We start from the raw sequence: 12791 nt of genomic DNA, 5'->3' as shown, positions 1-12791 counted from the left end.
CACAGTGTTGCTGTGAGTTGGCAGTAAAAGGGGCTTCAGAGCTGGGGGGGGCATGTGTTGGGGGGGGGGGTAATCAGCTGTTGCATTCCCCTGTGATTGTGATACAGCAGGAGTGCGCCTGTCCATATTTAGTCAGGGCCCCTCTGTGACCACAGCACTCATGAGCATACGTCAATGACCCCCCCCCCGAGCCGGCAGAACAATGTCCCCAGTGCGTCCCAGAGCCTCTAACTGGTGGGGGGGGGGGGACAGGTCTGGTATCCCAGCCGACCGCAGGAACAGATGTGTTCCAGCAGATGTTTACGCTTCCATCCTGGTTCCTGCGCGGGTGAAACTTTCTACGCGGTGGATGAAGCAACATCAGGCGGCCCCAGGCTGCGTGTCCCTGGGCCCAGTATTTACGCCCCCCCCTGCTGGGAGGGGGTCTGCAGTCCATCAGGGCAGCCTGCTGCTGTAAACACACACTTCTTTTAGCTTCTGTGAGGACTGTTGTCAAAAACAGTAGCACCTTCTACGGTCACGGAGGCTGAAAAGCTGCTTCCACAATCAGTTTATATAAACCAAAGCACCCCCCCCCCCCCCCCAGAGGTCTGGGACCTATTGCAGGTAATATTGTGCAGGCAGGAACCTTCCCAGAGGGACCAGAACCCACACCTCCTGCCGTAGAGGAGACCAGCCTGGATCGGGTTTGTTCTGTTCGTCTGAGCAGGAGACGCCTTCGGCTAATTCAGGACGGCGCTCCTCCGTAAGCACTTCCTGGTTAACGGAACGCCAGTCCGGGTCCGTTCAGAGACGGGGTGTTAATAGCAGCCCAGTCATTAATACCCTCAGGGGGCAGAGCAGCAACCCTGAAGCTGCTAAATCTGGTCTCTCCTGAGGAACCCGAGGAGCCTGCTGAGCCTGGGGCTCCAGGTGATGCAGGATGAACCCTAAAAGCTGAGAAGAAGACTGACGTATCGCTCGGTCTCACCTGGAGGAGGCGATCTCCGCCTTCTGCTTGGCGATGGCTGCGGCCCTCTGGGCGCCCTCCACCGCCCGCTCCACCTTGTGCTTGATCTTGTTTCCCTTCAGCTGGATCACCCTCTTCTTCATGGCCTTCACCAGCATGTTGTTGACGTATTTGCCCTCCTCCTTCCCTCCCTCGGCGAAGGTGGTGCAGCCGTAGCCGTGCCTCTGGTTGTTCAGCCACTCGCCCTCGTACTTCAGCCCACTGGACCTCTCACTTATTCCGTATCCGGAGCGCTTGTCGTTCTTCCACTCGCCCATGTAGACCTCTGTGTGGTGGCGTCGATGTCGGCCTCCACGGGGGGGAAATCCTCCGCCCCGGCCAGACTCTCGTCCCCGATGCTGATGGTGGAGTTGGTGTCACTGGCGTTGGAGCTCAGGGCCGACTCCGACCTGAGGAAGCTGATCTTGCTCTTCTGGCTGGACAGAGAGGTGCTGGACTCTGACTTCTTCAGCTTTCCCAGCAGGGAGCTCCTGCGGAACAGACCTTTCTTCTTGGGTTTGACGGCTTCCGGGTCCACATGGAGGGTGAGGGCGAAGCCTCCACGGGAGGGCCCCAGCTGGGTGGGGGTGGCGATGGGGGTCTCCTCTCCTGAAGCGTTGGTGGCGGTGATGATGGGGACGTCCTGCTGCAGCACGGTGCCGTTGCTGTGCTCACTGCGGAGGGAGGTCAAGGAGGTACGGAGAGGGGAGCGAACCACTGCTGCCATCCCATACGGGACACTCTGACGGACCCCGTAGCCGTGCCGCATCCCACCTGTGAACTGTCCTTGGAACGTGCCTGGAATCATCAAACAACATCATTTTTCACACAGAAAAGTCACCCCGATTTCTCCGTGTCAACGACAAACTTTCATTAGGAACCAGTGAATGTGAGACCTCAAAAATCCCTCGGCTGTAGCGAAATGTGAGCTAGGACTCAGATATCTGCTGCGTCAACATCACGGATGCAGGAACAACCTTCCCGCAAAGTTAAACGCTACTTATTTGAGCTCCTTCCTGTGTCTGGAACATTCCATCTACTGGGAAGACACCAAGAAGGAGGACAGGGCACAGTTTCTTTAGCATTAGCATGAGCGTGGAGCTACGAGCCTCTGAGCCTCTGAGGTAGACCTTCAATGATGTTGACCTGCTCCAGATTAGCCACATTTCGTCAGTCAGGGATGAAGTCCAGGAAGTGTCAGGAGATTGAGTCTAAACTCATGGTGTATATGTCTGTGAAGATGGTTTGGAGGCTCCTGAGCTATTATTAGATCCTGACATCTGCTACTATCACCCCCCACCACACACACACCGCAGCCTCCACCAGCAGAACAGATGAGTCAGCTGTCAGGGGAACAAATGCTATTTTCATTGATTTTGTTGGGTTTTCTGGACACGGTGGAACGAGAGCGATGCCGGCTCATTCACACGGGTCTCCAGGAGAGTTTAAAATGTTTTGGGGACTCAGTTGAGATGATGGAATCTGCTGGTGTGAAGTTATTTGACTCAGATGGCGTCCTGCTCATGTGACGGTCCCTCACTCAACCCGACGGTGTTGCTGTTAGAATCTTAAAGGGAGATTTTTCATTTTTCATCATGTTGCAACAGGAGGAGATTTGCCGTTCTTTTGATGTTTTAACTCATGTTGTCTGTTTAAAAAGCTCTCAGATGAGAAGATGCAGCTTTCGGACCCTTTGATTGACAGCAACAGGCTGAACGCAGACGCCATAGAAACGGCGGCGTTGGATCCGCGACAGGTATTCGCACATCGGGTGTGTTGTCACCTCCCATCAGATCCACTCTGATCCAGTGATCCACAGTAACCTGTTGCTCAGATGTTCTGCATTTGTAGATGTTCCAGCTCTGGATTTACACGTGGTGGCGTCTAATTTAACATGCAACGTTGGTGTCACATTCATCAGAGACAGCAGATATTCTGTCTTTAAATAATAATAAAAAAAACTTTTCTGGAGGTTTTTGTGTTTGGTTCAAGCTAAACGTGTCCCTTCAGCAGATGTCTGATCTCAGGTGTAAAGATGGGATCTTCCACAATTCGGGCCGTTTGGAAAGAATGTCATGATTTTACCCACTCACCTCCATCAGCATATGTTTCTGTTCCATATCCATCCTGAAGCCCGTTATTCCACGTCCCTTCATACTTTGCTCCACTACCAGCATTGATCCGGGTCCCGTATCTTCCTTTGAAGCCATGAGTCCATTCCCCTTTGTAAATCCAGTGTCCTTTGGTCTCCACTCCCAGACCATGACGCTTCCCCTGCGACCAGTAGCCCTCGAAGGTGTTCCCGCTGGGCCAGGTGTAGACTCCCACCACTTCGAAACCGTAGTTCCAGGAGCCGGAGAACTCTCCCTGGCCTTTGGGCCCAGTGCAGATGCCATGGCCGTGAGCTTTGCCCCCTCCCAGCCTCCGCAATAAGCTCCACCGTCGTCGAACTCGAACCGACCTCCGCTCATGACGCAGCGCTGCGCAGCGACGCGACGCGCGGTTCGGAAACTAAAGCTAAGTCCTGTTACCTGGCTAAAAAGAAAACCTCCGTCAGCCTGACTTCACCTTCTCCTGACATCAAACCCGATTTGATCTATCCACGGTGCGCAGGGTGCGGGGATTTCCTCTCCTGGAGTTGGTTTGGGGACCTGTGAGCGCGTCCATAAAGCTCCGTGACGCACGAAAACTTGTTGGCTTTGTCAAAGTCACACACCAACGTACAGATTTCATCCAGAACTAATAATTTTCCTTACAATTTAGAGCGGCTGTCAGAGTTTGCATGGATTTTGTCTCGAAAAGCCTGAGATCTTACATGGCGTTTCCCAGGTGGCCGCAGCAAAAAGCCCCTTTCCCCCCGGTCCCAGCCGCCCAGCTATCTCCGGACGGTCGCTGCTGTTGGAAAAACTTCGGCAGACCTTACAGGGCCTCACACACACACACACACACACACACACACACACACACACACACCACACACGCACACACACACACACACACACACACACACACTCTTCCAAAAATACAACCCAATCCTCACTCTGCCTGGAAGGACCCATGCCAGAGTCTTGCCACCTCGGGACTAAAGTAGGCCTGTACATCATTTAGGATTAATCTTGTCACGATACTGGAATTTCTAATTATATGATATATCTTAAGAATTGTTGTTATCCAAAACCAGAAGAGAAGAAATAACTCCAGGTCGAGGCGTAAATATCTCATACCATCAAAAAGAAACAAAAAGTTCCCATCGTTCTTCTCTTCTGGATTGTGTGGCTCACACAATAACACAGGTACACTAACACACACATGCACGCGCACAATAAACGCATATGAACAATTTATTATCTTAGTTTGAAAATTTTCCTGAGTACAATTTGTAGTTACGTAGCCATGTTCCCCGTGAAATCACAGATTAATTGCGGGAAAAGTTAATAAGTTAAATGTTAATAAGCTGTTTCACAAGCTTTTACATCATTTCCTGTTAAAATAGCTCCATGAGAAGTAAAGTTTCTCTTTTTATTCAGGGCCGTTTGCGCATCGTTTTGTTTTCGCCCTCTGCTGGACAGTATTGATCACTGCAGCTCGTGGGGGCATTACACATTTTTTAAAAATAAATAACGCGCATGAGACAGTGTACAAAGACCACAATATTCTTTCATCTTGCCAGGTATGTGGAGTGTGTAACCTTGTTTCACTGCAGTCCATTTTCTGTTCAATTTCAGTTGATTTATTCTGTCTGAGAATTATCGGAACTTTTGTTGCCAGCTGCCCAATGTTCTTTATTTATTGTCGAAGTGCTTGGATTAAATACTAACGTCACCTAAAGGTCTTTGGCTCTGCTAAGTGTAAGAGAACAGATCAGAAGAATAGTCGTGCAGAGCGTCGCGGCCCGCAGCTCTTGAATCCGCCTCGCGTCCTTAGCGGGAGCCGCTTGACCTTCCGGGGAAACGCAACATCCGCGGGTTTCCAGCGCGCATGTTTGTGCGTGGACCATCACCGCGTGATGTCATACCCCTTCACATAGACCTGGGAGTGAGTGCGCGCTGGAGTAAAGAGCGGCGTGTGCGCGTGCGGTGCTCTGTGTTGTCGCTCTAGTTTCGTGTTGCGGTGATGCAGCTCTCGGCTTTGGAGATGAGCTCGAGTGACGGATGATGCTGCTGCGCCCGGACTGTTGGTGAACCCCCCCCCCCCTCTCTCTCCCTCTCTCTGTGTCTCTCTCCCTCCCCTCTTTCTGTCTCTCCCTCCCCTCGCTCCTCTCCTCTCCACTACACGCACAAAACGCTCTGTCATGGCGTCTTCCAACCATGTTACCCCCACCAACTGTAGCTGGTGGCCCATCTCCGCGATGGACGAGGAAGGTAAAATCACAGACGGGGAGGAGTGCGAGGAGCCGGCGGCGGAGCTGAAGCCCTTCAACAAAGACAGGCTCGTCTTGTACCACTGGACGCAGTCATTCGCCTCCCAGAAGGTAAAGCAGCGGCAGAGATGGGGACGAGGGTGGCTGCAGCTCTCTGCGGGACATTGTGCTCCAGCGTGGAGCTTCATCTGTTTGTTGTTCTCGCCGCATGTTGTGTTCTCGCGTGCGCGCGTGTTTGTGCACGGTGCAAGAACACGATGCTGCAGATGCAGAAGAGCGCTGCAGCATCACATTCGTTTCCTTCAGATGGAGTTGGAAAGATGCTCCTAATTCTGCTGGTTTGCTAAAAACCAACAGAATGTTGGAATCAAATGTGCTGAAGCTCTTCAGCCTCCACAGCTGCTACAGTACATGCGAGAACATCCATGAGCTCCGGCAGCCTAAATAATTGATTAAATGATGTGCAAAACAAACCTGGGGAACCATTCTGCCTTCTGTAGCTGCTGTAGCTGCTGTAGCTTCTGTAGCATCTGTAGCTGCTGTAGCTGCTGTAGCTTCTGTAGCTGCTGTAGCTGCTGTAGCTTCTGTAGCTGCTGTAGCTTCTGTAGCTTCTGTAGCATCTGTAGCTGCTGTAGCTTCTGTAGCTGCTGTAGCTTCTGTAGCTGCTGTAGCTGCTGTAGTTTCTGTAGCTGCTGTAGCTGCTGTAGTTTCTGTAGCTGCTGTAGCTGCTGTAGTTTCTGTAGCTGCTGTAGCTGCTGTAGTTTCTGTAGCTGCTGTAGCTGCTGTAGCATCTGTAGCTGCTGTAGTTTCTGTAGCTGCTGTAGCTGCTGTAGTTTCTGTAGCTGCTGTAGCTTCTGTAGCTGCTGTAGCTGCTGTAGTTTCTGTAGCTGCTGTAGCATCTGTAGCTGCTGTAGCTGCTGTAGCATCTGTAGCTGCTGTAGGTTACCTGACCACCGCTCACACTGGCAACGGATCAGCTGCATCTTCCTTGTAAAGGTGTGAATTTGGTGATCAAGTCAGAGAGCGGACACGAAGCGTGACGTGTGTTTGTGCTCTGAGAACATTTCTGTGGTGCCACTCTCAAGGTGGAGCAGATGGAGGTTAGGCTTGAATTCTTCCCGTCTGAAGGGATCTGCTGCGTTACATGACAAGCACTCGGGTTCCTGAGAGGTTCTGAGCTCCTCAGATCATCATTTCTGCAGCTCTGGAGCCTGAAGGATCCATCAGGGATCAGATCCTTCAGGAATTCCTTCAGGCATGTTTATTTTTTTACCATCTCATCTTTTTTATTCCCTTAAATGTGAATGTTAGATATGAGAACCCGAAGTGAGGCTCCTCTCACGGCTTTGGCTCCCCACAGGGCTGCTAATCATGCTGGGTTTTGTCCAGTAGAGGGTTAAACCCAGTAACAACCATCTGTCTCATGCTGGAGTTGAAGTTCACGACCAAGTGCACCTCCACTAGAAAGTGTGAGAATTCAATATTCAGTCAAGTGCAGCCAAGTGGCAGCATGTCGGAGGCTCTTTCCCCAGAGAGCATCCCACATCTTGTCTAGAAGACTTTGTCCTCAGCTTTTCAGCCTACTCTCGTCCCTCTGTCCCTCAGCAGCTCTGGACCTCCTGGGCAGGACGCAGCAGAACCTCAGAGCTCCAGATCCTGCTGATGTCCTCAGTAAATGCTTTCTTAAATGGAATCATCTGGTCCAGGATCAGACTGCTAATGACACACAGATCAGGGTAGAACTGACTAAAGTCTTGGGTTCGAGCCCCATCGTCTCAGACTAAACTGCTGAAATGGTGTCAGAATAACACCAGCAGATCTCCAGTCCTGCATCTAGTGTAACTTGTTCTATATTGTTGGTTTATTCCTTCTGAGCATCTGCATCATTACCAAGCATGTGTGACTAATATGGTTACGCAACAATTCCCGGCTGTGTTGTTCTGTGTGTGTAATAGCGCGTGTGTTATTGTGCGTGTCACCGCTGAGGGACGTCTCCATCGGAGCTTTGACCCATGAATGCAGAACTCTTGAACTTAGCGCGACGCTGATGGAGATGTGCAGCGTGACTTTGGAGCTGATCTGATCTGGGGCCAGTTCTCTATGTTATTACTACTTTATTACCCTGCATTGGGCACAGCTCCCAGCTTGCACTTCCTCGTGCGTCGCCCGATATTCCCGCTCTCCTAGACCTTGGCTTATCCTTCATCCCTCTGTGATGCCTCCTGGCTGTCCCTGAAAGACGGACTCTGTTCCAGTAACATTTCAGGAGTGGACCCCTTCAGTCTGCTGCTGATTTAACTGATCCTCAAAGCCTGATGCTCCCAACATGTAGCCAATAGGTGCTTATACTGGGACAGAGAGGACCGACCGGTTCTTTTTAAAGAGGGCGCACCGTCATGTCTGTCTTTGCTGTCGCAGGTACGTCTGGTCATTAGCGAGAAGGGTCTGGTCTGTGAGGAGAGGGATGTGAGCCTACCGCTGCAGGAACACAAGGAACCCTGGTTCATGAGGCTCAACCTGGGAGAGGAGGTGCCCGTCTTCCTCCATGGAGACACCATCATCAGCGACTACAACCAGATTATAGATTACCTGGAGAAAACCTTTGTGGGAGGTGAGTGATAAGGATCTCACGTTCTTCTGTTCTCACCAAAAGTCCGTTTTCATGACGTTTGAAAGCAGCTTTTGAAACGTCGTTGGTTTTGCTCAGATAAGGAGCCCGGGTTCGGAAACCGTTTGGCTGCCTCTCCTCATCAGCTGAAGTAGCAGAGCCTTGGAATCCACTGCAGACCGTATGTGGTCTTCAGCATGAAGCTGCCACTGCTTCCATCAGGGCCTTTGGAACGTGAGCCGTCTGCAGAGAGCTGCAGGCGCCATGCTGCCCCCGGTGGTCGGGTTGTGTACTGCAGCGTTTGCTCTTTATTTGCTAATATAAAGGATGCATGTCAAGTAAAAATGAAAAGAGAGACACAAATGGATTATAAATAACCTAAAATTAACAATAATAGGAAGAAAGAAAGAGGCCGTAGGGAGTCAGATAAAACCATTGTCGGCCAGATGAAAGACTCATAAATATGCTTTTGCTCTGTGCATAAATCCATAATTAGTGTCGGCCTGGAAGGTCCAGTGTCCTTTTCAGCTTTGTGGTGACTCAGCAGAGGCAGCGAGGGCTCGTGTTTAATATCCTGCACGACCTCCAGGTCCACCACGGACTGGTCCTGCCACTGGACAAACACGTCCCAAACCATCTAAGGTTGATTGTTACGGACAAAAGTTCAGCCTCAGATCATCTTCAGAACATTGTGGGTCCGTATTCTGGCCACGTCCGCACGTCCTCTGGCAGCCGCCGTGTTTCCGTGACGTCTCCAGTGTTGTGTCCTCCTGCGTCTCTTTGTCCCCTCACGTTTGACAGTCAGCCCTCTGAGAGGAAAACTGGACCCCTCCCACGAAGATTCAGCACATTTGGTCTTGGTTTTTGCTCGTTGCTCTCAACAGATGCCAGTTTTCATCCTGATATTCTAACTTTATCAGTGTATTAATTATGTTAATGACCTTTTGTCCCGCCACTATTTATCCCGCACTTGAGCGACAGCAGATAAGTGGAGCAGATCAGGCCAACGGGGAATTCTGAGCCCAATTAACCTTTATTTCGTATAACTCTCATTTCTGCAGTCCTCCTCATGAATTATTTGTAATTTTCGATTTCTCCCCCGCAGATTCGGTGGGCTCAGCTGATCCCCGACGCTGAGTCGCCTCTCTACGGGCGCGTGCAGCAGTACCGGCAGCTTCTGGACGCTCTGCCCATGGACGCTTACACGCACGGCTGCATCCTCCATCCAGAGCTCACCACCGACTCCATGATCCCAAAGTACGCCACCGCAGAAATACGGAGTAAGTGACGTCGGCGCGTTTCTGGTGCTCTGTTCAAAGAAAGTCTTCAAAAAACCTCACACACTGTGTGTGTGGGTGTGTGTGTGTGTCAGGACATTTGGCCAATGCTGCCACAGAGCTGATGAAGCTGGACCACGAGGAGCCCCAGCTGACAGAACCCTACTTGTCCAAGCAGAAGAAACTCATGGTGAGTTTGTCCTTCAGGGATCCGCTCCAGCTTCGCACCAACAGTCGTGTGTGATTTCTGAGCCTGATTAGCAGAAGAGAAACCACCAGAAGGAGGCCACAGTTCAGCAGCTGAACTTTTCCCCTGGACTTGTCGGTGATTTTCAGGCAAAAATCTTGGACCACGATAACGTGAACTACCTGAAGAAGATTCTGGGAGAGCTGTCCATGGTGCTGGACCAGGTGGAGGCTGAACTGGAGAAAAGGAAACTGGAGTATCAAGGTACGTCCCACCGGTGCTCTCTGTGGCTTCTCCCCATCTCTGCCTGACCGCTCCCTCATCCTGCAGGTCAGAAGTGCGAGCTGTGGCTTTGTGGACCTGAATTTACGCTAGCTGATGTTTGCCTCGGTGCCTTGTTGCACAGGCTCAAGTTTCTGGGACTTTCTAGGAAATACTGGGAGGACGGCAGCCGAGCCAACCTGCAGAGCTTTTTTACGCGTGTGCAAAACGCTACGCTTTCCGAAAGGTGCTGGGCGACATCCATACGACCCTGCTGTCAGCAGTGCTACCCAACGCCTTCCGACTGGTAAAAAAGAAGCCGCCTTCCTTCTTCGGGGCCTCTTTCCTTATGGGCTCACTGGGGGGGATGGGCTACTTTGCCTACTGGTTTTTAAAAAAGAAATATATGTAGTGAATGCTCTCCTGTGGTGTTTAGTGTCCGTGCATTTGTGTGATGTTCTAATTTTCTGTAACGTTTGAGGACTGCAGGAAAACATACCGAATCTATATAGACTAAACTATTACTTACCTGGGTGAACAAATATGAAAACATTCCACGATGGCAGATCCTGGGCAGCACATTTCCTGATAGCAAAGTTTAAATTTGGGGCAACTTGGCGCCGCCGTGCAGGTTACGTTGGAGGCCCACGTCCGGCCCAGTCATACTGTGAACTTTGATAAGAAAGCCAGAGGTTCAACAACTAACGCCACCAGGGGTCTGCTGACCTTCGCATGCCACTATTGTAATCATCACGTGCCACTCGTCACCTCCAACCAGTCAAACCAGAGACGCCAAAGGAACCGAGGTTTGAAGGTGTAGCAGCAGCAGGACGTTGACATTTCTGCAGATGTGTTTGAGCCTTAATTGTTCGGATGACTACAGCTGCCAGATTAACGTGTCACGCTGAAGAAACTTAAAGATGTTTTCATTTCAGGTCTTGGAAGTGGGTCATATATAAAGAGGCCCAAACCTGAGCGCACTTTTTTTTCCTGGTCTTTATGCTAAGCTAACGTTGCAACCAACCACCCCATCGTACGCCTGTAAAGAACGGTTGATTTTTTGAATATGTTTGTTGTGCACCCTGCAGACGTTCATCGGTGATACACACACACGTGCACACACACACACACACACACACACACGCTCACAGCACGCAGATCAACACCTTTGAAATGTTAAAATTTGTGGGAAAATTGTAAATTCTACATTCTCACTGGCACAAGTGTAGGTTAGGATGTTGGTGTCGTGGGGATTTTGTTGTTTTTGTAAAGCATTTGGTGATGATAAATGTGGGTGTGAAGATTCACGTCCACAGATTAACCTCTGAAGCGTGCAGAGATGGCGACCCCCCCCTCAGCAATAGGCACTTTTTTCTTTTTTCCATTTCTCCCTGACAGACGCAAGATTGTTTTTGTCTCTTAAATCACATGTCAGTAATTTTAGCCTGCCAGGTTTGTAATGAGCGGTTTGAAGGAGCGTAATAAAAAAGCCTTTTGTCCTTGATTCATGAATCAGCTCCCAATTCGTGCACACGAAAGCAGAAGCCACCCAAACATGTCAGCAGCACAGAGATGCGGAAAAACTGGAATTCTGCACCGGATATTTGCTGCGATGATGCGGACAGGTGACCTTTTCCAGTCATGGAGTTAGCGTGTGCCCACGTGTCGGGTCGGTCCCGTTTCAGTGACGAGCCTGAGCGACGTTCAGACAGCAGCTTCCAGCTCAGTTGTGAGGGACTCAGTTCCATTCACGCAGGGTCAGATTTGATTTTCTACTAACAAATTTCAAAATCTGTTGTTGCATGTGTTAATTATGACTCAGTTCTGTGTGAGCAGGATTTTACTGTTTTACAGTCATTTTCCTAACGTCTGGGTTGTCGCCGTCAGCTGCTTTTCTTCCTGGTTCTTCTTGCAGTTGCACACATGATTTTGTTAATCATGATGAAAGTCAGCCATAGATCCATCAAATTAGGAGATCTAATGATTTTTTCTGGGATGCTCCATGTTCCCTCACAGGCTGAAGCAGATTTGGTTGAACCAAAGACGATGACCTACAGATATTTGTGTCCATACTCACATTTGCTGATGCAAACATGGATGTTGTAGTCATAAACTTTATGAACACTCGGGATCTTGCTGGGAGATACTTGCTGTAACTGGGAGGGTTTCATTGCTTTTCTATCTTTGCATGAGCAGCAGTGACACAAAGGCACGGAAGAAAGTGATAATAGTCAAGGACAAACATGTCGAGAATTTTTTCTATTTGGATTTTGCTGCCGAAGAAGAAGAGAAAATAAGGAAAATGTAATCAGTCAATCATCAATAGCTTCATTTTTTGATTGATTTTGTTAAGACCCCACAGCTGATTGAAGCCTGATGGGTTTGGAGTCCAAGTGGAGAGAGAGTAGTTGTGATTTGTGACCATTATATTTCACTATAGTATTTTTTTCATTTATTTTTTCTAGGTATATATGCATTTATTTATGGTGCTTTTTAATGCTGTTTGTTCATAAGCCTTAATTTATTTAGTTGCCATCAATGACAAATAAATGAAAATTGCAACATGTGTTTGTGTTTCGTTATTTATACATTTTCTGTGCACTAAATGAGACAAAAGACCCGACGGCTCGTTCCTTTGGATCAGCTCAGCCGCTCGGAATCGGATCAATATCTAATCGGATTTAGTCAGACAGGAAAAAACGACCGGTTGCACAAACCCACTTTGGTAATTGGCTGGATTGGAACACAACTCAAATGTCCTACCACCCGTGAAGGTATCACGCTGACCCCTGCGTCACGTGCCTGTGGGCTGTGTCCAATGAAAAGGCGTTTTGTCTTCACGTGACCGCAGAGCCACGCGCGCCTGTAACAGGAGATCTATAGATCCAAATTCTTTAGGAAGTAAGGTGAACATAGTCGCAGGTAGATTTTTAATCTCATTTAGGTCGACTTCTTGTTCTGGTTTCACACCAACGTTCTCAAAGTGTTGATGCGACGCACGTCTGCAAAATGACGCCATCTCTTCAGAAAAGATTAGCGTGCGTGCGGGTGAAAACGGGGACCAACGAGCACAAACCGGGCAGGAGCTGCAGCTGCCAATAATGTCGGCG

General features: G+C 49.7%; 1 protein-coding gene and 1 pseudogene across 1 annotated transcript; one reads left to right on the top strand and one right to left on the bottom strand.

The window, feature by feature from the left end:
• Nucleotides 1-947: 947 nt before the first annotated feature.
• Nucleotides 948-3912, bottom strand: LOC115248699 (junctophilin-2-like). Its single transcript, XM_029832466.1, is given in 4 exon segments — nucleotides 948-1280; nucleotides 1283-1786; nucleotides 3082-3405; nucleotides 3408-3912. Coding segments are annotated over 4 exon segments (1194 nt in total). The 5' UTR covers nucleotides 3460-3912; the 3' UTR covers nucleotides 948-966.
• Nucleotides 3913-5204: 1292 nt separating this feature from the next.
• On the top strand, nucleotides 5205-12248 carry LOC115248697 (ganglioside-induced differentiation-associated protein 1-like 1; annotated as a pseudogene).
• Nucleotides 12249-12791: the final 543 nt, after the last annotated feature.

This window comes from Takifugu rubripes, unplaced genomic scaffold (assembly GCF_901000725.2).
Source record: "Takifugu rubripes unplaced genomic scaffold, fTakRub1.2, whole genome shotgun sequence".
In the NCBI taxonomy this organism is placed as follows: Eukaryota; Metazoa; Chordata; class Actinopteri; order Tetraodontiformes; family Tetraodontidae; genus Takifugu; species Takifugu rubripes.
Note: the sequence above shows the minus strand (reverse complement) of the source record. Positions and strands in the feature narration are given on the sequence as shown.